The sequence below is a fragment of the Colletotrichum truncatum genome (genome assembly GCF_014235925.2).
Source record: "Colletotrichum truncatum strain CMES1059 chromosome Unknown Contig_0001, whole genome shotgun sequence".
Lineage (NCBI taxonomy): Eukaryota > Fungi > Ascomycota > Sordariomycetes > Glomerellales > Glomerellaceae > Colletotrichum > Colletotrichum truncatum.
Genome location: NW_027222398.1, coordinates 5,480,942 through 5,504,023, shown reverse-complemented (window position 1 = coordinate 5,504,023; position 23,082 = coordinate 5,480,942). Strand labels below are relative to the sequence as shown.

At 50.6% G+C, this 23,082-nt stretch overlaps 5 protein-coding genes across 5 annotated transcripts; 2 read left to right on the top strand and 3 right to left on the bottom strand.

Moving 5' to 3' along the window:
- Positions 1-87: 87 nt before the first annotated feature.
- CTRU02_201536 (DNA polymerase alpha/epsilon subunit B) lies at positions 88-1,771 on the bottom strand (the record flags this gene model as incomplete). Its single annotated transcript, XM_036729002.1, has 4 exons — positions 88-311; positions 370-1,285; positions 1,343-1,661; positions 1,728-1,771. 4 exons carry the CDS (start codon positions 1,769-1,771, stop codon positions 88-90), a joined length of 1,503 nt encoding a protein of 500 aa, XP_036579153.1.
- A 565-nt stretch (positions 1,772-2,336) lies between these two features.
- On the top strand, positions 2,337-3,179 carry CTRU02_201535 (ABC transporter; the record flags this gene model as incomplete). The annotated part of the gene is made up of 1 exon (XM_036729001.1): positions 2,337-3,179. The coding sequence occupies one exon, from the start codon at positions 2,337-2,339 to the stop codon at positions 3,177-3,179; it is 843 nt and encodes a 280-aa protein (XP_036579152.1).
- A 519-nt stretch (positions 3,180-3,698) lies between these two features.
- On the bottom strand, positions 3,699-5,774 carry CTRU02_201534 (mis6 domain-containing protein; the record flags this gene model as incomplete). Its single annotated transcript, XM_036729000.1, has 7 exons — positions 3,699-4,615; positions 4,668-4,785; positions 4,832-5,095; positions 5,155-5,331; positions 5,383-5,506; positions 5,561-5,632; positions 5,689-5,774. 7 exons carry the CDS (start codon positions 5,772-5,774, stop codon positions 3,699-3,701), a joined length of 1,758 nt encoding a protein of 585 aa, XP_036579151.1.
- Positions 5,775-10,415: 4,641 nt separating this feature from the next.
- On the top strand, positions 10,416-12,113 carry CTRU02_201533 (glycoside hydrolase family 3; the record flags this gene model as incomplete). Its single annotated transcript, XM_070203876.1, has 2 exons — positions 10,416-12,015; positions 12,067-12,113. 2 exons carry the CDS (start codon positions 10,416-10,418, stop codon positions 12,111-12,113), a joined length of 1,647 nt encoding a protein of 548 aa, XP_070062458.1.
- Positions 12,114-18,018: 5,905 nt separating this feature from the next.
- Positions 18,019-22,905, bottom strand: CTRU02_201532 (GTPase activating protein; the record flags this gene model as incomplete). The annotated part of the gene is made up of 1 exon (XM_036728998.1): positions 18,019-22,905. The coding sequence occupies one exon, from the start codon at positions 22,903-22,905 to the stop codon at positions 18,019-18,021; it is 4,887 nt and encodes a 1,628-aa protein (XP_036579149.1).
- Between the last annotated feature and the right edge of the window lie 177 nt (positions 22,906-23,082).

Below are 23,082 nucleotides of genomic sequence, written 5' to 3'. Positions count from 1 at the left end.
TGGTAGAGACTGCTCCATCATCTTCATAGCTCTGGGGGTATATAAAATCATGACCGTCTTGTGCTCAACATGTGCTACTCATTTTCCTTATGATGCTGTCGAAATTTTAACCTTGGAGACTTCTAATGTCTCCGTATCCACAAGGACAATCTCTTTGGTTTCCGAGAACGAAGGAACGGTAATCAGCCGGACCTGTTGTCCTTCGAGACCTTGAATAACCTTTGTGGAGAACTCGGGCTGGCAGCCGACGAAGTAAAGATGGGGGGCGTTCTTCATAACGAACGGATCGTCATCTTGGAATGGGTAGGCCCCTGGAAAATGTTAGATACCTCTAACGAAGAGAAAAGTGAGAGTGAGCAGGGGGCTTACAGAGTGTGTCCGGCGCTGTCGGCGCGCTACACCTCCACCTACACGTTGCCTCCATCATTCCCAGCCTATCATCACTGTCGACGTACTTGAAGACGTCGTCAATATTCTGACCGCCTGTACCTAGGACCCTCCAACCCTCGATCTCGCCCTCCCACGGGTTAGTGGTCGTGTCAAACCAGCCAGGCTCCTTAGCGTCCGGAGTGGAAGCATAGGGCCTCGAACGAGGGAACATGGCCGAGTGGATCGCCTGCTGCGGGTAACTCGCGTTGGCAGGATCCTGAGCGCCCGGCATGAGTGTAACGGGAATCGAAGGTAGGAGGTCGGCGAGGAATTCGTCAAAAAGCTGGCTTGGCAGAGGGTTGTACGCGCTTGCATCGTAGCCGTATTTCTTTGTGATTGCGCTCTTCTTACTGTTACTATCGACCGGTTTCAGGACCGGGTTCGCCGACGCTGTGGAAATGGAGTCGCCCGCGATGATGAGGCGGGAGATGGCCGTCAAATCTGTTTGAGTCGAGGAAGAAAGAGCCTCTCCAAGGAGGAACTCGAGGAGGAGAGAGAGTTCGAGAGAATAGGATGCGTCTGTGCCGGAGAAGGAAAGCCCGGAGACGATGGCGATCTTGGAGGACGGCCGTTGTGAGGGCGTGCCGGACATGTCGTGATCATCAGAAGGAGGGGATGTGAGGGACCACCGACTGGGTTGCGGTGCGAGGTCGGGGAACTTGACGTCAATTACTTCGAATTCGCCATTTGCATTCTCAGTGCCCATGACGCCGATGATGCAGCCCGTAACGAGGTGGATAGACTTGAGGACGTCTCCGACGAGGCGGACGCGGCCAGAGTCGTCCTCGAGCATGATTTGGTCCGCATCGTCCTCGGAATAGTAGCGGTCTGTGGAGATAGGAGCAGATATCCAGCGCTGAAGGTTGTTAGTTTACCAAGCACACGCTGGGATGTGCTTTCGCAACAAACGTACATCTTTGGAAACGTCCTCCAGAATGTTGGGCTTCAGGGCCATTTCCATGTAGACTGTTCCAGTAACCCAGCACAGTTCACCCTGACGCACATCTAGAACACGGTTAACGTGGCGGGCCTCCTCGCCGCCGATTACGGTACCATCCCAAGCCTCAGCGGCGACGGCATCAACGGCGGGTCGGATGGAGGTGAGACGCAGGAAGTAAACGTCGGCAAATTGCTGCTGGTAAGAGCGTTCCTTTGGCAGGGCGAAGGTACTGAGAGGTTTGTAGTGCGAGGGAGCACGAATGAGGGCGGAGGACGAGGCTGCGGTTGCATCACTGGGAGACGTTAATTTGTTTGTCCCGATGAGCATAGTATCGTAGGGAGACTTTGTGAGGACTTACGATGGCTTTTGCAAAAGTGCCGTGACTTCATCGAGGGTCACCATGTTGATTATTTGAATCTGCGATCCCACTATTTGACTTGTCGAGCTGTAGTCAAGGTGAGGAGCTCTTGGGGGGATGTCAATGGCTGTGGCAGCAAATGTTGAAGCTAGGATACGATGGCAGACGCGTCGGGAGGAATTGTGGCGGGAGAAGTCGCGAATTTTGGCGTAAATGGAGTGCGAGGATCACCCCCTATGGCTTTGGCAGCACCCTAGACCCAGACGATCGGTTCCCTGAAGTTACCTAGCCACAGTGGGGTTCTCCCCTCCTATACTCACAATTGAGGGGTAGTTTTCCGCGTATCTCGCTATATCTTAAGAAAGACTAATAGGAAAGTGGTAGATAGCTGTTACGCTCGTATCAGCGAGCACGGGTTTACCTCGGGGTCGAGCCATCCCACTTCATCCCGCCAATGGGTCATGACGCCTTCAGTCGCGGGGCGGTGTAATAGTGACTCGAACTTCTCATAAAATTTTCAACCGCCTCTTCATATTCCTACCCTTACATATCCCATCCATCACCTTCTTCAGATTCCTCTCATATCTTTTGTTCGTTACAACGAGAACAATGGCCGCCCAAAAATCCCCCACCGTTGAGGTGACAAACCTCAGCTACAAGTTCCCGGACTCTACTTCCGGTCTCAAAGACGTCTCCCTCTCCCTCCCCGCAAGATCGCGCACCCTCCTCATCGGTGCTAACGGTGCCGGCAAGACCACCATCCTTCGTCTGCTCGCTGGCAAGCGCCTCGCACCCGAAGGCGGCATCGCCATCGGCGGCGTCGACCCCTTCAAGGAGGGACTAGAGGGCGTTACCTACCTGGGACTGGAGTGGGTTCTCAACCCGATCGTGCGAACCGACATCGGCGTCGTCGAGCTCCTCCGCAGCGTCGGCGGTGATGCATACCCCGAGCGTCGCGATGAGCTCGTCTCTGTGCTCGACATCGACACGGCCTGGCGCATGCACGCTGTTTCGGACGGTGAACGCCGTCGCGTGCAGCTTGCAATGGGACTCATCCGCCCCTGGACTATTCTGCTCTTGGACGAGATCACTGTTGATCTTGATGTGCTTAGCAGAGCTGAGTTCCTAGGGTGGCTGCGCCACGAGACCGAGATCCGCGAGTGCACCATTGTTTATGCTACGCATATTTTGGATAACCTTGCTGGATGGCCGACGCACCTCGTCCACATGCACCTCGGCACCGTCAGGGAGTGGAATACGGCAGACAAGTTCCTCGAGGGCGTTGACGGGCGCAGCGGCAACAGCACGCTTGGCGAGCTGGTTCTGGGATGGCTGCGGAAGGACCTGAAGGACCGCGGCCCGCGTTCGCAGGGCAGAGTTGGCCCTGAGGGCAAGACGTATGACGCTGGTGGTTACGGAGGTTACGGCGACGAGTCTGATAAGCTGAAATAAGCTCGTCTTTTCTTCCGGTTGTCTTGTTTGAGGGAGGGAGGTTGTCTTGTTCAACAAAATCGTTTTGGGCGGATATTGTAACGGCGCATATGGCACTCAACTGCATTATGAAGGGCGTTTTTTCAACATCATGATGACGATTGGGTCACTTGGCATTGGTGTGTCTTTCAACTACACCTTGAAGCACAAAGAGGAGATACTATGAGCGGATTAAAAAAAAGGAAGGGAGTGGGCGTTTTCAACTTGCCCACTTGAAGGCGTTTGGTTGCATCTGTTCAACAACAGCACACTTATATTCGGTTCTTATACCTTTAGATATCCTACGTCTTCAACTGAAAAGGGGATTTATACATGCGCTAGAAGAACTCTGTCGACTCAACTAGACAGACGTTGTACGTTAAACATATATATATTTACATTCGTGCCACGAATCACTCGCAGCGGGTATCACGACTACCTACCCTCAGACTCTATTATTGATGCCAACGTGATTGACTCGTATCCTTTGTGAGCCATTGCTTAGCTCCCAGGCTGGGAGCCCATGAGAACCTTCATGGTGTTCCTCATCAGCGCCGGGATTCCACCCTGGCCCTTTGCCTCCAGCGCATGCAGCACAATTATGCGGTATTCAGACCACGTCATGCGTAAGCCTCGGGCATCAGCCAACCTCGCCAGGCTGTTAGCCGTGACGGGGCCGGCGTGCCTTATCGCAATAGCATTTCCATCTTCCGTCAACTTCTTGTCTTCGAGCTCTCGGATGCATTGAATGGATTGCAAACTCAACAAGGGCGAGTAGGAGAAGCCAAAGAGCGTAGACAGCGTCAGATCCTCGCCCAAGTCTTCAACGTAGCGCTGCAGACGAAGAGTGACGGCATGGGGGCTCAAACAACCAAGAGCGTTCTTATCGGCATCGTTGAAAGCCTTGCCGCGCCAGAGGCAGTTACAGACATCCATCAGGAAGCCGTTAAAGTGGTTAACGTAGCTCGGGAGGTAGGTCGTCGGCTGACGGCGTGACATGGCAGTCTCGAAACCCTTCTTATAAACAGCGAGAACAGCACAGAGCCGTGATACATTAGCGAGGGAGTGGCTGAAGAAGAGGAGATAGATGAGTTCCGCAGGCGGATTTGCTATCCGGATTAGAGGCTGTAGGATCGGGTCGGGAATGCTGGCGGCGGCTTGTTCGTAGAGATCCAGCACGCTTCCATGAACGGCGACACTTGGATGAGCCTGGACGAAGTTCAAAGCGGTGGTGCCGGCATGCTCCATAACTTCGTAAAAGGCGCTTATGTGTGCTTCCGGAGGGCTTGAATTAAAGGAGCCGATGACAAAGGTCCAATGACGGATGAGGTTCCGGTATAATTTGATGAGCGAGAGTTGGGATTCAGGTGTTGGTGGGAGGCATCTCTCTAAAGGCTGAAAAATGAATTTGTAAAGTTCTTTTGCCTAGTTAGTAAGGCCACGGACAGTGTGGTTTCACAATTGACCAACCTTCAAATGATGCAAGTGGCGCGTAAGAGAGTATATTGAGAATGGGGTCTTGTGCATCTACACCGTTCCAGGTGGTGAACAGCTTGGCAAGGAAGTTCATGACAACGGACGGGGTTTCCTACAAAGTCAGGTTGGTTTACTTGATGCTGCATGGAAACACTTACCTTGACCCGATATACGTATTCTTCCAGTATCTCCAGCGTGTCTCGGAAGTGTTTTTCGTCAGCGTTTCCATTGAGCACATCCTCGAGAGTGGCATCGATCCAAAGGACCACGCGCTTTGATGCTGCGCTATCTTTCTTCAGGGCAATGAATTTCTGAAGAAGAGGATCCGCCAAGACTGCTGCCAACTGGTTTGGCAGCTCAATCTTTTCCACGTTTTGAGCGAGGCGGTCGGCACTGTCTATCTCCTCAAGCGTGACGGAATTCTAATACTTCTTGTCAGCTACAGACCTGGCATATACCTCGTCAAGCATGGATTCCTCACTTCTGTGGCATCTGAGGTGTGTAGCGAAGGGAGATGTGACCCTTTGCCACCACGAGCTTTCAAAACTTGGTGGTTCACGCTGAAACCATTCCGAGGCTGGCCAGTAGCCTCAGCAGTGCGCTGGGAGTGATCTCTCTGGATCTTGTCAAGTCTCTCTCTCCATTCCACGTCAGGGTGCTGCAGATGTCAGAATGGCCTTTACAATGTTCCAGATGCAGTGAAGTTCACCTTGAACGCTGCTGCCTTGCCTCTCAGGGCATCACTGACGATGATTTCGGGATAGTAGTCTTTATATACCCGGAGAAGACCGGTCAATGCTGGATCGTTGCCGGTGTTCCTTGATAGGGTAAGGCTAAGCTTACCGTTAGCACCAGAATTCCCTGCAATGGGCATAATGCATACTTACACGGCTTGGATCCTAAACGGCCGGACATGTTTTCTGCGTGTTATCAAAGCAAGAAGATGGCAGAGCTGCGGTCTTTATCCTGTCAGCACTCCCTTTTCTTCTGTGAAGCACGTTGAAGAGAAACTCACCGAATGGCAGCCGTATCTAAAAGGTTGAATAAAACGGCGTAAGCCTGTGAAAGTATCGCAGGGTTCTCAATGATGTGATACACCATGATCAACCATTTGAGAAGATTTGACTGCAAGGCTAAAGAAGGCTTCAATTCGCCATGGCCCAAACATCCCACTATCCTCAAAATAGCGTCACTAGACAAGCGTGTTGCCGGGTAAAGATTCTTCACCAGAGCGTTCAAGCTCGCCTGATCTAGATAGCTTGGCCGCGTGAGGAGATCTATGAGTTCGTTCAACGGCTCAGGCAGCAGACCATTTTCAAAAGCGGATGAAGCGATCTTCTGCACAGTGGGCTTGATGCTTGTGGCGCGCCTCTTGGCCGGCAATTTGGAGGCTAGAGAATTGACGGCAGGTCAGCATCGCAGTGTTTACCTGAGTTGACTAGAGCCAAATCTCACCGTCAACGACATCTCCTATCAGAAGATCGATGCCGTCGCTTCCGTCCAGGGACATTTCGTCAGAGGGCAAGTCCATTCTAGCCAAGTTTGTGTGCTCCTATCAAGCGGCATAAAAGCTCCGCTCGCCGACTGGAAATATACCGTAGGGAGGCTACGATGCCGGCGCCGGTCCTGGTTCCGTCGCGGTTGACGGACGGAGGGACGCGTCGCGGGGTGAGAGAAGGCCAAGGTGAGCGCGTTTAGACCGAAAAAAAGTGGTACACATACCAATGTAGACCTCATGGCTGTTAATGGCCGAGTGTGCCCCACTACGGTGCCTCAGCGGCCGGGGTCGGGCTAGCCAAGCAGACTGGAGTCTGGAGAAGAGGTATAGCGCTACACGGGCGTATGACGGTTATGCCGTTGGGCCAGTGTGGGGGGGAGCTCTTTCGGTCAGCGGCAAAACCCGCTAGAAGTACACGAAACTGGTAAGCGCCAATGGTAGCCCTTTTCCTTTGCTTCGGTGAGCGATAATTCAACATGGCTCTTGGCAACACTGAAGGGGTGCTGGACTCTTGATCACCGGAAAATAGGACCTGCACATTTCGCCTATGAGAATAAGTGGGAACATACTTTATGATCTGAGGATATGACCATGCTTAATGATTGCTGCCGGATGTCACATCATGCCCGATCTCAGCGTGTTTAGCTGACTGCTGCGGCTCACGAAAAGCGAAGAAACAAAGATGATCATCGTGGAGCTGCAGGAGAGCGTCTTGCAGGAGAGTAGTGTGCACAACGCTGTATGGTGGGCAAGATTGCCACTGGGTTGCTCACCAGTCTTCCCAAGCCCATCCCCATAAGCTGCTTGCTGCGGCCTTTTCGCCGACCGCAGGTATGTAAGCGGCGTAGAAGCCGCCTTGGCTTCCACGAGCGACTCTTATTTGCCCGGACTTGCTCCAAAGTCGGTCATGAGCTTTTGAGGGCCAAGCCGGAGTTTTGTGAGATGTGAGGCACATGGATACTTCGCGATCCAAGATGATAATATCGTCGTCCACTGTGAAGGAAGATCGGAGAAGGACTTGGTGCGACAGGTGAACCGATTTGATGCACAATCAGGACAAGGCACAGACAAACGTAATCGATTTCTCATGACATGCTGTATAGTGGCGAATCCAGGACGCTGCTCGAGCTGTACAGCAGCAGCTACAGTAGCAGATTGGGAGTACTACGTAAGAGACCGCCTGTATGTGTGGGCTTATTACTGCCTTATGTTGGGTTGCACGAAAAACCCTAGTGGCGGGGAGCTTTTGACAAGGTTGAACTGGTAGAAACAATTGGTAATTGGTACGGATTAATTAGAGCAGAGTTTCTGTAATAATAACCATGAGGGAGGTACCTACTTGCCTGCCTGTCTGCCTGCCTGCCTTGCCCGTAACTTCTCTGTATTAGGGAGGCAGGAGCACCAACAGCAAACATTGGGAAGGAAAGGTGGGTCTCGGTAAGGTCATGTCTTGTTGCGCCCGCCCACCACTGGCTTCCGTTTTGACGTATGGTTATGGGTACCTAACTCCAAGGTGAGAGAAACCACACTCACCTTGCACACTACCTGACTACCTTACTTACTGTGCCTTAACCTTCGGGGACGGTGGGCACCGTCTCCAACGAAAACCCATGCAGTAGTAATAGTACACCAAAGCACGCTTACTGGTGGCCCCGTCCCGCAACTCCAGAACTTCCATCGTCACAGTCCCCCCTTACACCATTGTACACATGGATCAGATGGACAGCATGCGGGCTTTCGGCTGTCTTACGGTACCCACGGCACGCGACATCAGAAGCAGACCCAAATATCTGGAAGACGAGATTTCTTTGCCTCTGCCTAGCCCTGATGGCTGACCGATAGCGGCTTACCTCCCCTACCTGACTTCATGGTTTCACAAGCATGCTACACAAATGCCTCGCCAGAATCCTTCTGCCAACCTCGACCCATGACAGGAAACCACATTTCTCTTTGCCTCCACCTCCTCCCACCGCATACATGGGCACGCATGGTTTTTGTTTTTTGTTCAAGATTTCTTACGTGCTGATGCCGGAATTCAGATCTGATACTTGCTTGTTTTCTCCTCCAGACCGCATCAAACAACTCCAACAACAAATCGCTAGTAGCATGGTCCAAGTCCAGCCGTCGAAACCCCCTTCACTCGTCCATCTGCCGTATTCGTCTCGCACATACACATACCAATCACCAGTTGCATCGAATCAGCCCAAATCGAGTCACCAACGACCCTGTTTGTCTCTTATTTCCTAGGGTTCAACGTTTTATGTCATCTTTCGCGGCCCGACGTCTCCACAGCCGAGAGAGACTTGACATCTCGCCCCTGTTGTGCCGTCTTTTCCTTCTCCTTTTTTCATCGGTTGGGTTTTCCCGGTAAACCCTATTTTTTATACCCTGACAAGTACCACCAACCAGGCCAATTTTGATCCTGATTTGGCCTGGCAACTTGTTTTCCCCCTTGCTACTCCCAGTGGGCATCCTGGTCCATTTCTTGTTTAAATCACCAGGCCTTGGCCATGGATGGATGGATGGATGGTACTGGTACTCAATGACAAGCACTCGTGCTTCAAATGATTGCCCCTTCTAGCCCCAAGTTCGTGGGTTCAAATCCCTTCGTGTTAGCCTTCACAATAGCCCCTCCAGCAAGTCTGCTTCACCGCCCGTGGGGGTTTGTTGAGCAATTATCATCAACTTCGGCGCAAGTTGCCTGTTATCATCTTGGCTCTGTGTCACCTTTCGGCCGCCGTGCGCTGGCGTCTGCTTACGCTTCCCATGTCATCTCACCTTGCGTCAAAGTCAATTTCCATCTGCAGCAACGTTGTGTAACGTACTCTAACCCCCTAACACCCTCGTGTTGCTAAGTGGCAGCTGCATGGTTTGTGCGGTGGTCAGCATGTCTAGGTGAAAGATCCGTCCCTCATTGTTCCGTTATTCTCCCCCCCAAATGGCAAACGGACCTATTGCCGCCCCGTACCGCTCCGGTTGCATTGGGGATCCATCCGTCTAGCCATCCATCCTTCCCTCCCCCCCATCCCTCCCTCATCCCATTCATGGGTATACACACTCACCACACACACAAACTAACTTGTCATCGCAAGTCATATGTCCCCCCAGCCCAAGAAATCACGACGACATTGATTGATTGATTCATTGTAACCAAGCCCCACCCACGGCATGAAGCGTGGAGGGCCTTGGACATTAGCCGCTTGCGCGCGCTCTCTCTTGTCCTTCATCCACACTGCCTTGCTCTTACACACGACTGTTATTTAGAAATTGTGCAGCATTATGATGATGTCTCTATGCATGGGGGTTTTCAAGATTTTCTTCCCTCACGCTGTACATGATTATCCATTCGGTCAACCCGGCCGGCCCTGTCCCTCACCCGGTCCCTCTTGTACACACCCCACTCTTTGCTGCCCTTATGCATCGCCCTTCCCACACCTATCAGGATAAAGACCTTCCCCAAGTACATCGTTTTCTTAGACTCTTGTTTACTAGCTGGCCACGGTATGTGTAACCATCCTCTTCCTCTTTGCAAACATGAAATTGATAACATTTAGACTTGCTGATCCCTCAACTTCCCGTCGTTCTTCTTTCGATGTTCTCGACTGCTGGACGTGAGCACAACCTTGCCTGACTTGCTTTCCCCTTCTATACTCGACTGAGAGATAGAATAAAGCATCGTCTGTGTTGCCACCAACTGTTTCCGACATAACGCTCCTCCGGTCTCCCCCTTTTTTTTTTTAGCTCATGCTTAGGCTTGTGCCGTCCCGTTCACTCGGTGAAAACTTCCAACACTTCAAGTGGCTGCTCGCTTGATAAACTGCTCAGCAACAGGCATTGGATGTCTTATTGTGCCGCGTTCAACTCCAAACCATCCGATACCAACTAGTTGTCCCATATTCGCGCTCAAACTGCCCGCCCCTGCTACTCCTGTCAACCAGACAAACTGCCATAAACTTGGTCAATTCTCTGCGGGTTATCCGGTTTTCTAGCTACCATCGTTCTTTTTCACCACTTTTAGGAAGACTCAGTCAGCTTAGCGCCACAGATAGGGTTACCGGAATTGCGGTCTCCTCATGCCGGGTGCATGGCATCTCCTTACCAGCTGGAAAAGTTAGTCTCGCTATTACCATAAGTTGATCTAAGCTTGCAAATAACACAACACGGTTCTCGCCCACTTTGTAACCATGCACTCACTGACTTATGCAGGGATGAGTTAAAGCTAACGACGCTCAAACATCTCCGCCATGAGGTACTCCCCGGAAATGCAAATCGACCATCATGTTGGATCGAGGAATAGCCCAAGTCTTACGCAAAGTGCTTCGGCAACACTGGTCCGGGACCGACAAGACTGCATACCTCTGCAAAAGATTCTTTTGGAAGACGACATAATTGTACTTCTCACACCCGTCGTTGTCCCTGATAACGGACATGTCAAGAATGAGAGCGACCCTTTTGAACCGCTTGGCCGTGCCATCGCCACACGACATTCCATGGTGCGTCATGTACCTTACACAAAACGTGGCGGCATCAACAACATCCACTTCGAGTTCATAAAGAGAGCAAAAGCAATTGTTTTCGTGATTTCTGGGCCACCTATAGATGGTGATGTTTCTCAGGTTGAGCTGGCTGATGTCGCACGGTCTATGGCCAACGAACGCCCGCAGATCCTTGTGGCATGCTGCAACACTCAAGTCTACGATGTAACCGCCCACGATTTTGCCACCATCGTACAAGTCACAGGATACATACCGTCCGATCTCGAACTGGCCGCTTCCATCATATTTGGTGACCAACGAGTTTCTATCACCAACGCTGTTCCCGTACAGAATCTTATTATTGCGCCGCAACACTGGCCAGCAGAGGTTTGCGGCCCCGACATGACACCAATTCACCAACTATGGACAGAGTGCCTGCCCCCGAGGTACCACCTCCCCTTGTATGCGCTGGTGCTGCTCCTCCGGCGAGATGGATACGCCATGAACTACGTCGTACGAGAACCAGAAACCAGACAAATCGTCGGTTTTTGTGCGACCTATACCACGTTCACAGATAGTGACCAGGAAAATCTGCTCGGCTCATTGGCAATCTTGATTGTGAAGACCGCATATCGAGGACGGGGGATAGGGCTAAGCCTCCACAACTTTGCGCTAAAGCAGCTACAGAGGACTCGGGGTGTCAATCGACTTCAGCTTGGGTCAACATTTCCGCGTCTTCTTTATGGGGTACCATCGGACTTTTTTGCGAAAGAGTGGTTTTCACGTCGAGGTTGGCAAGTGAATGGTAAACAGCCAGGCCAAGGCCTGGAGGCCTCGGATTGGCTGTTAAAATTCGACGATATGCCAGTAACAGTTCTGTCGTCAGCAGGTTTGAGTTTTAGGCGGTGTAGCTTCATGGACTTTCATCTAGCCCTAGAAATCGTGGACCGAGACGCAGTCCGGAAAGGCAATATGGGGTGGTACGATCAGTATGCCAGACTCGATGGCACGCCTCACATCGAAGACATCATTCTCGGCTTTGAGGGCGAAACCATAGTGGCAGTCGCCCTGACTTATATACCCAACTCTGGAAGCCCGGTCGATGAAGATCTCCCCTGGGCCAAGTCAATCGGCACAGATGTTGGGGGAGTAACATGCATTTGCATCACAGGTTTGTGTAACACTGGAAGTGGCAGAGGATTTCAATGGGCTCACAAGAATCCAGACGACAACCGCGAGATGGTAAATAGTCGAGATTCGGTTATGATTAGGTTGCTCGATACCTGCGTCAAAATGCTGGCCGAGCGGGGTATGCGGCAAATGTTTATTGACGGAGTCAAGGGGGGGGAAACTGGCTTTCAGTCGCTCGGTAAGTGCCATCCTAGTTTGCCCTCAGCCGGAATCTAATATCTTCGGGTAGGCTTCCGAGAATGGGCAAGATATAAAGACGTCTGGCGAAAGGTTTGAGTGCAGATCCTTACGTACATAAGACGATTGCAGTCAACGACGAACCCGTTGGACCAAGTCACAACAGTTAAAGCATTGCACTCTCTGCTGACGATTCTTGACCGCCATGAGACTGCTCAGTACTAACATTGCAGTACCAAGACAGCAAGTTGTATACATCTCGACTACCGGATGCCTGCACATTGAATGCGGGGCGTGTTCCGGGTCAACTGATGGCGGACTACTATGACTGGCTCGTGTACAAGAAGCCACGGCTGTTAAAGTCGGCTCCGGGCAGCCCATTAGTTTCCCTTTCGGGAGTCCTGAACCATCAAGTGCGTCTCAATCTTGCAGCACAACTTTCAGCAGAAGAGTGGCTTTCCCCCACCGTAACACTAGACAGGGGCCATGGGACAGTAAGCACAGCGCCCCAATGACGGCCCTCTGTAGTGCTGACCATGCCTGACCCGGACACATGATGAACAATCGTGGCACCTATCATAAGTATCATCTGTCAGCAGTGGGCGGTCGGTCAGTGTTTTGCCACAAACTTCCCCCAGTGGTCAGTTATCACCTGCTCTGTGAGGGTTGATGAGAATCTGCCTCACCCTACCAAAATTGACTAGTCCAACGACACGCATGGAATCAGTGTAATGTCTTCTTTAGTCTGAACCCACTGGCAAGACAAGGCTCATAAAAGAGTTTGATACGGGGCCAGCGAGGGGTTGGGTGGAGCCAAACGTGGGATTAACCCTTTACAACTATCCAACAAACAGAACCGGGCCAGGGCCAGATTCACCCCTGGGGGCTATACGTCCTTTTTTTCTGCCCAGTAACGCTTCTGTTCGCCTGGGCTTACAAAGCTAAAACTGTTTCCCCTCTAGTCTCCGCATCAGTGGAAGCCATGGATAGAAAAGACTGAAAGGATTTCACAAGCTGGTGAGATTAAAATCAGACAGCTGAGGAAGAGGGGCCGCACTGGCGAGTTTTGGTGAACGTTCTTGACTTTCCTGCCAAGAGCCTCAACACGAAGCAGGTTATTTAAGCTCAACCGACAATTGCAAAACATCGGAGCCGAAGGTGTCAGATACTGTATCGGTTCCGTCGTTGCTGATCAGGCAGGCCGATAACCATATCAGCATGTCTCGCCTAAAGTGTCTAGCACCCACGAAGTCAAGACCTTTGAAATTTCTTTCCATGATCTGATGAACAGCTTACACACAGACCCTGTGTCTCCAATCTGGTCAGAGCTTACAAGCAAGCAGACCATTCAAACCAGGGACAAAAAGCTGGCCGGGTGGCCGGGAGCAGCCGAACCAGACCGACTACTGGATTAGTGTCCGGTATCCCGGTCACATCACCGGGGTCACCTCCGTACTACGTACGTGCGACCAGCCAACCGAACCGACCAAGCCTAACAACAGCCACCCTTGTTCTCCAGATCCCTGGTCGCAGGTACCGACTTTTACTGCATCATTGATGCAAGTTAAATCACGGATTATTGGTCTTCATCAGTTCCTGCTCTTGAACAGAGCTACATAGCTTGGGGCATGCCACCTCAGCTTCATTCAGGCTACACCTGAGCAGCAGCTTGTGGGAGCAAAGAGTGCCCGACATACACAGTATGCTCTCTCAGAGTCACCATAGATTCTTTCAGACCCTATCGGGGAGCCTCTCATCTGACCTGCATCATGTGGATAAGTTCACTACTACTGTTTTATCCCCCCTAATTGCAGCTTTACATGGCCATCCCTGTGCACTAGTCGCCCATAATATGAATTTAACTGACAAACACCGTTTTATCATGTCCAATAACGTAACGTAATTCGCACCGCCGGCCTGGTTCCAGACAGCCTGGACGGTGACCGAAACCGCTCAACCCAGCGGCGCAGCAAATCAGTCTCCAGACCCCAGTACTTTTATTCTGTTAAGGTCACCGCTGGTCCGGGCCCCTTCTCACTACGGTGTCAAGGACATAGCAGCTGCGGGTCATGTCCACCTGCCTCCGAGGGGAAAGCTCCCCACGAGGTGATCAATGGCGGCCGCTCTCTGGGTGCTCGCCTAGGTGCAGAAGCGTATGTCCATCCCACGGCCCGCAAGGTGACCAGCCAACGAAGCTGACGCGCAGCCGACATGGGTGTCTAGGAAGAGAGGGGACGGACAGGGGGTACTTGAGAAGACCGACACAAGACACACACACACACTCACACACACTATACCCACCATGAAGCCTCTCGGCAACGCATTGAAATGTTCATCGTGCAACAATTACCTATTCAAGCGCTTGCTGCGTCATGTGAGGTCTTGATTTGTCCCTGCTGGCTTTCATTGTCAGAACTAACTGTCAGAGATAAGAGGGGGAAGATTTGTAAATGTGCGGAGAACGGTGCCCCACAGGTAACAGCATTCGTCGGCTTACACAGTCCACATGATTATGTTCGGCGGTTTTTTTTTTCTTCTTTTTTTTTTTTTTTTGCCTCGGGCAAGGTCCCAAGGAACCGGGAACCCCGGCTGATCTCACCGGCCTTTCTTTTTTTCATCTTCTCATTTCTTGCTTTTTTTACTACTGATGGGAAAGAGATGCTCGAGCCAAGCCCTCGTCCTCTCTTGGATACAATATCCACGGGGTAACTACAGGAGTAGATTGGTCCGGCAAGCCGATGCGGTGCCCATCAAGGACCTTTGCTTCAGGTGTTTCTGTCTCAAAACCGATACCATGCTCCATGTGTGCCCATGACCTGTAACGCCTCTACTCGATAGACTGACAAGGGGCAGCGGAGCTTCCGCTGCCGGATGCAGCATATTCCAACCTAATGTAGCGATGGAATGAGTGTCGAACCGTACATGAGTGCCCACTGCTCAGCACAACGATGACTTGATCTATACCTTACCGTCTTGAGGCAACAATGATGAAAAAACGGTATGTACAATACGTGCCTTCTATCTCTGACTCGAACCAAGCCAGAACTAGGCAACCAGGACGAGTAACGGACATTTGAGGAAAATGCAGGAAAGTGTTCATGGTGTGGCTCTCGCTTACACGATCTACTCTCCCCACTTCACCAAAGTCCCTTAAGTTGCTGGCTTGGCGGCTCTGTGGCGGGCGTGTTTTGCAAAAAAATATCGAGTAGAATCAAAGATCTTTCTTGATAGAACTGTAGCTTACGTCACGAAGACGCATATGGGGTTAGAGGTATACTCTTGGCTTATTATTGGCATTCTATGGCTCCATCACACAAAAAGAACTAGGGATTGTCAAGAAACTTTCAGGGGTTGGGGAGAGAAAAGAACAGTGTTGTAAAGCCTGTTGCAAACTAGCCGTTCTTTTCGTAATTGACAAATAACATGAAATGTTTTGACAAAGATGTGAGAGATGACAGCAAACTTTTGAGGGGAAAAGTAAAGGAGGCTACTAGCAACTGCACGTGAATAGGCTGGAGGTGTCTCCCTTTAAAAGGTAAGGCTTTAAGACAGATAACCATACAAAAATTATGGTTTTCCATTGTTAGAGGGGATATTTGGTTGGATCAGACACCGTTCGTTCCCCTTGGCAAAACAAACCTAGCCGGCCTATCACGGAGCGCCGCTAATATGTAAGCACGAGAGTTCCAGCGCCGTCAGAAGCGCCCAATAGGTCTGTCTCTATCGTATCTAAGCTCATACTTTTCGCTCAGGCACCATAGTTGGGGTTGTCCCACCTCTCAGTCTCGTCTCATGGAACCTGAATGCGAACATGGCGGACTATAAAGAGCGTTTAAGTAGAGTAATACCAAGAGCTTGTGCCTACTCATCTGGAGCGATCCCCGATAGGATAATTTGTGACAGAAGAAGCGTTGTTGGGTATTTTACGAGGCTTTACTTTTGTAGAACCGGTTCAGTTAGGGCCAGAGGTTGCCAAGTGCTTCTACTGTGGAGTTGCCAAGGTTCTGGATGCGGACGCTACGATAGTAGAAGGTTTACTAGAGTTGCCGATTTGGGCGGTGCTTAGGCCTCGCGCGTGGCTTATTGAGGGGTATAGTAAAGCATGGTATAGCGGACGATAGAGTGGTAGGGGCGAACCTTCGATACATTTGTGCCCGAGGGGTAAATGTGTATTGGATCTGTAAAGACGATGGTGCATTCAAGAGGTGCTTCATCGACAAAACGCCTATATTCTACGCATGTGGCACCTTTGACGCCGGAATATGCTGAGTCCCCCTCCCTACTTCTGCCTTTCCTCACTGATCTATTTTGCATGAGACGTTGCCTGAATGCGCTTGTTGCTAATGAGTATCAAACCTCCTCTTGAATCAGAACGGTGCTGTGTGAATTTCTGTCGATTTTGCTGTGTTCTTGATTTGTGAGTATCGTTTTCTCTTGGATCATGAGCTTTCAGTGTGCCGACAGCATTGTTTGATAGGACCTCATCCCATGCCTTCTCTTATCTCTACTATCAAGCTGTGTCTTTTGGTGTACCCGTATCGTGCCTGAATAGTGTCTGAAAGCCCGAGGAAAAGGATTTGTGTTTTTGGACCGCCACTAGTCATACGTAAAACGGTTCTTCTGGTAGTTGGTATTTTTGTAAAGTGTACAGCTCGGAAGGGAAAGCCTATTTGCATTGACTGATTGCTGCTTTTGCACAGTCAAATCAAGCGGTGTTTTCGGAAAGGCTAAAATGAGGAAATACGGGCGACAGTCAATGGAATCCCTTGTCAGTTTGTTTTCCTTACTTTCGGGGGTTGGTGGGATGTGGTTGTGGACGGTACCGTACGTATTGCATTGTCTAACGAAGGAGCGTTGAGAATGGAACACGAAACGCGCTTTTTCTGCTACCCACTCAAGCAAGTGTTCGGTCATGTTAAAATTCAAGTGTCAGTTCTCAATACATGAGCCAATGAGCTCTTACTATAGCAGACCATGAAGGATGAACACACGCACCAAAATATTGGCTTAATCAAAGTTTCAGTCTGTGTCCAAAGCTCACCAGAAACCAAAGGGCTCCGTTCCTACAGGCACCGTTGGAGGATGACCGTGATTCATCCTTCTGGGTCAACACTTGAGCACATCTCACTTATGTTCAAGAAGGAGCTCGGTGATTCAAATGGATGATCAAGCGCCGATGTGTTGTCATAATCGTCGTCCACGTCGTCGTAATCTGTCATGGCTTATCCATGCCAAGCCAAGTATCATTGGGGGAGGCTGCTCAGGTGGGTGGTACATTAGCAATTCCTGATGTTCTTAAGCTCCTTGAACTCTCTGACGATGGTTCTACTCTTCTAGTTACTCTGTCCTGGCTGAGTAGATGTAAATTCAGGCACGATTGTAGTTGGTTGGTAGAAGGTGAATTGCCTGTGGAACCTGATTTTGGGAAAGTACGTGTTTATAGAAAGGCGACAAGAAGAGTCGATTCCGTGCTTGAGATACACATGCAGTTACGGGGCAGAACAATCAATGCTTTGTAAGGTGCTTATAGGAAAGTTGTGGGTAATATCATTGGTGCCAACAGATATGCGTACCGCAGAGGAGGAACATGCGTTAAGAAACAGATTTTGTAGGACCAAATCACAGTCATTGTTCTTAGCGGAAGTAAACAAGACATTAGCACGTCGTGATATCAGCTTTAAATCCAACCCGTTGATTGATACAGATGACCAAGAACAGAGGAAGATTATAACAAATGAATAGGAGTCTTTTAAACACGGTAGCCTATACGTATGACCCCTTTCAAGCAAATAATAAAAAACTTTTGATGGTATTCATTCCCAAAAATTCTGCCGCCTCCTCCCTTTCCCTTGGCTTCCGTGCCTTGAATCCCATTAAAGACGCCGTGTGTTGAGGATTTCAACACATGTTTTGTTTCATTACCCAACACACGCCCACGCCGAACTTTTATTGTTGATTGCTACTAGACTTAAATAGGGTAAAGACTGATTGAGGTTTGTATATTTTACGCCCATTTGGAGAAGTCGACCGACTCGACCAATGAGTCAAGGCCATTGCCAGGCACGATCTCGGTGTCGTTGGTAGTAGTGGACAGCATTGAGCTGCGATGGCTGGTCTGTTCGCTCGTACTAGTGAAAAACGTGGCTACTGAGGACCGACGGAGACTACTAAAGCTGTCACGCATGCTGGCGGCCGATTTTGTGTCTATTCCTTGAGGATTGGGACCGACAACTGCACCCCCAAGCGAAGTTGGCGGCGGTGACGGTGTTGAGGCGCTGTTCAGGTGGCCCAGGTGGGGGTGCGATGGATGATTGTTATTTGGCACGTTTTTGGGACCAAATTTCTCGCGCAGTCGCTTGATTTCCCTGAGGCGGTTGCGCCATGAACTGACATGCTCGCCACCTTCGCGATTGGCCCATACAAGGCAGAAGACGGAAGCGTTGAGCGCCAATAACCGAATAAAGCCTGGAAGCGCCCTCAGACTGACCATCTTGGTCTCGGATGCCGGAGAGATCTCAGGGAAACCGGGCTTGCTCATAACCTGGACCTTATAGAAAGGTGGGTGTTTTTCGCTTGGTGGGTTTTCTCTCATTGCGAGGAATGATGCCCTTGACTCTGGCGTGATGACAATATTGACATAGTTAAACTCGCTCGGAAATGTGTCAAATCTAAAGGGCGTTCCGGAGTCGTTAAAAATAATGTTAACGAAATCGTTGCCAATGTGTCGCTTCTTGTTAATGCAGTGTGGATCTCGCTCAAGATTTGTTGGCATCTGCGTGATAACGTGGAATACAATTTCCGTGACCCGATCTCGCCAGCAGAAAGTGTACTCGCCATCAGTGTTGTACTCTCTATCCAAGCCTTGCGTATTGAACTTGGAACCTTTTAACTTTGTCAAGGTTCCCAGCCCGTTAAGGAATGCCACATAGTCGCTGCTGCCAGACACGTTGGACAATATTTCTGCCTCTTGTGTTTGGCCTTCGCCAATGTATATGACCCCCACCTTGTGCCCGTCTACAGTTGAGTTGCGGTCGAATACCCTGACAGCTCGTTGCACTGCGTCATCATCTGGGAGAGGAATTGGACGAGCGCCGTCTGCAGTTTGCGGGGTGGAAGTCATCAACTGGACCATGATATGGCTAGGTAGTATGTTGTTGTTGGTTGGCTGCCCATCGCGAGATACGTCGGATATGTACTGGGCTTGATGAGCAGGGCGTGGTCGGAAATTTTCATGTACAATGTAGGAGGACGTTCCAGATGGCTGACGCTTGGTGATTTGGGACCAACCGGTGGTTGTTGACTGCTCAATTGTCACGATACTGTTTCCCATCAACCAGCGGCGCTTCAAAATTTCGCCGAACCGTTCTTTAGTAAACAGTAGATCTTCGGAAGACTCGTCGGCATCAGCATAGGCCACTCTTTGCATGAAATCGAGCGTAACCAATGCCTGCTCCTCGGAATTTTGCCCTCCATCGACATCGGTGAGTAGGTTCTTGGCAATCCATCCAACATGGTTGGCACGATCTGGTAACTTTAATGCTAAGAACCAAAAAGTAATGACATGGTATGCCAAAGCATACACGTACTGGGGAAGGTCATCAGCCGCGTTTGGATGAATAATCTCTGGCGCTGAAGATCCGGTTGGCGTTGCCACTTCGCTGTGGATGCTACCTCGTTGAGTGTGCTTCTTGTCCCGTGCGTATTGAAGATATCTGACGCAAATTCCAAATACAATGCGGTACTCTTCTTCTCTAAAGTTGACGAACAAATTCTGCATTCTGCTCAAACAGGCAAGAAACTCTAGGATATGCATGGCTACGTGTGGCTGGGTGATAATTTGCGCCATCTTCTGCAGCATCTGCACCAGAGTCTTGCTCGTGGATAAAGGTAGTTCGTGGCAGCAGATCGAGAGGGCATGAATGCAGTACTTGGCGCACCGCTCCCAAGTAGATATACCCTTGACGAAGGCTTGCACGATTTCGTCCTCTTGATCCTTTAGGAAGAACTCATGATAGCTCAGAATCATGGTTAAACTGTGAAAGAGGCAGATGGCGACATCCGCACGTCTCAGACTAGTAGAGTTGGGCGGCTCCTGGAAATTGTTTGTCCGTATCTGTTCGCATACTACACGTCGAAGTTCCTGAACCTGTGGTACGGCACCCCGGAAAATGGCATGGTTTGTAAGTTGGGAGGGCAAATGTACCAATACCATGCTGTAGACCTCCCAGTCTGCCCCATTCTCAACTATGTGGACAATGGTGTCAAGCCAAGCTTCCATATTAAGAGCGATTTGTTTCGCGGCCACAATGGAAACGCCACTATCTTCGGTGCTGACGGAGCCTAAATCCTCGACATGGGATACTAAGATAGGGCTTGCAATGGCTGCCGGAGATTCGGGTAGAGCTTCAGGGTCAGGCAAGGCCCACAGCTGTTTGTACGGCTGACTCTGCTTTGCGCCACTGGCTGAGCGGATTGGGTAGGCCCTATCCTGTGTCCCAGAGCTGCTAAAAGATATTCCTCTCGTAGTCCGTGTTACGGCGCCATGCTCTGCTCTTGCTGGCCTAGCGGGTTGAGCAACATCTTCGGCTTGCTTTCGTCCTCGAAGCGAACCGGTGTGCTGGAGCGTCGCTGCCAGACCTTCGGATTCTGTATCCTGGATCAGGAATACCCGGTTGGCCCAATCGGCCCGTAAACGGAAGAGGAGCTTCATAGCCACAAGCCGGGCGTCCGTCTTGCAAGAACTGGTTTTTGCAATGTTGACAAGAGTGTCGAAGAGTTTCAGACTTTTTGCACCGTCAAGGTTCATACATCGCATGAAGAGCTTGACATACCCTCTTGCCACTACTCCCGAGGCTGTGTGGCTTTTTTGGGGAGCCGCAGCTTTAGCTATCACGGGCGTTGTGGGTCTGGATGTTGCGGACAATGGTATAGGTGATAGGAGTCGTTCATTGACGACTATAGTTCTCAGCGTGTCTGTGATGTAGCTGAAAAGTTCTTGGTCCGATGAGACTGCGACAGAAACCATGAAGGAGACTACAGCCTCTAGGACTAAAAGATTGGTCTCATCGGCTATATCGCTGAGAAGATCCTTGATTAGATTTGGAACAATGTCATCACCAAGTCCCTCTCCAATGAGATCCATCATATCGTAAGATTCAGTGACAGCTTGAAGAGCCAATAAGCGGGTCTGAGAAGTGCGATTCCGGTTGGCATAGAACTCTTTGAGAACCAAAGACAAGTTTTCTTCCCATTGCAGGTCAGATGGAGAACAGCATCGGAACTCCTGAAAGTAGGTGAGAACAACTCGCGCTGCTGAGTCTGGAAGCCGAGAATGAATGTTGGTGAAGAACTTGATGACAATCTGTCGCGGAACGAAGTCGCCCAATTTGTTACTTGCTAATTCTTCCAGGCGTGCAATGAGTTTTAGTAATTCCAGTCCAATTGCTTCATCTGGCCGGTCCGGCTCGGTCTCTGGAGCTATCAACCCCATACCCGTCACCACGTTAGAGGATGCCTTCTTGGAGCATTCCATGGCAACGTCCAATAGCGTTGACCAATCCTCTTCAACAATCAGAGCGTGAAGCTTTCCATCAGCGTCTCTGAACAATGAGTTGACCAGCTTGAGGATGGCACAGTAAACTCGACCTGAATCCGTGCTATGAACAGCTGCAACTAATCCTTCAATAAGTAGCGCAAAGGGCACTGGTGGGTACCCTTTTTCTGTGCTCTTCGTCAACAGCTTCTCCAGAACAGCCAGTACACCACGGATATCCCTGGTGTCTTTGCCTTTGCTAGTACCGTCTGGTGGAAGATGTCGCAAAAGATCGACGAGGACCCTCACTGCTGCGGGCCCATTGTGTGACTTGAGCAGTAGAGATATTGTATGCCATGCGGTCTTGGAAAGGCTTGGCACTAGACAGTATATTGAACCTAGGACAAGAACACATTCCTTGAAGCTTTCAGCCGGCAAATTGCCAAATGTCACAATAGTATTAATAACGCTGATGGAAGCCCGGAGATCCTCTTCGATAGTGGTGCTCAAACAGATGCCGACAAGCGCTTTCATGAGGCCGGACATGGCAGTTTCGTCAGCTGAGTTGGAGCCGAACTTGATAACCTCGCTGATGAAGACAAAGAGCTGGTGCAGATTCTTCTCCTCCCCAACCACAGCAGCCCTGGCTTTTGAGGAGTTCTTTTTTGCATCTCGGCTAGCCTGTTTCCGAGCGACCTTGACGGCTTGGTACGCCTCGCAAAGCCATCTTCGCAGCAATGGAATCACGTCGTATGCGAAGCCGTCAAGGAAGCGTCCGTGTTTGGTGAGATCCACGACTGCAGCCAGTTGCAGATGAAAATCTTCAGGGTTCGCAGGGGCTGTCAGAGTCTGGAAGTACTCTTTACGATCAAGTTCTGACGACTCTTTGTGTTTGACGCATTCCGAAAGAAGTTCCCAGCCAGCAATACGTTCGGCATCTGTTTTCGTAGCTTCGATCATGTCCTTCGCAGCGTACCATATATCCTGAACTGGGTTCAATGGGAATTCGGAAACGGCATATCGAAGGGAGTTAGCAGCCGCTATCCGCTCGCTGACTGTCCCACTCCCGCTTCTCAGCAGCTCAAAGGACTCCATATGGCCAGGTGATAGGCCCAGGGTCGTTCGGGTGGCATTTACGTTGTCGGCTATCGGCGAGAGGATCGAAGAAGTAGACTTGAGACTCGGCGGAGGGGATTTCGTCAACTTGGCACCAGTCAAGCCCTTGAAAACGCTGGCGAGGCCCCCCGGGCGGCTCGAGTCTGGCGATAACGGCGCATCTCCTGGCGATGGGGGCATGTGCTCGTCTGGGTGGTTGGAGTCCGCCTGGATGTTCCTCGATGATACTATGCGACGTAGCATGTTAGCTGATTTGAAGCGCAGTTTTCTTCATATCGGCTTGGTAGGAGTCAGAGGCGGCAAAAGTGGGTTGATGTGGTCATCCGTATCGCAAATGACGATGATAGCCTCGTCGGGTCCACAGATTACAAGATATTGACGGCAGAGGTAGGATGGTAGCGTGGAGTATGAAGAGAGAGA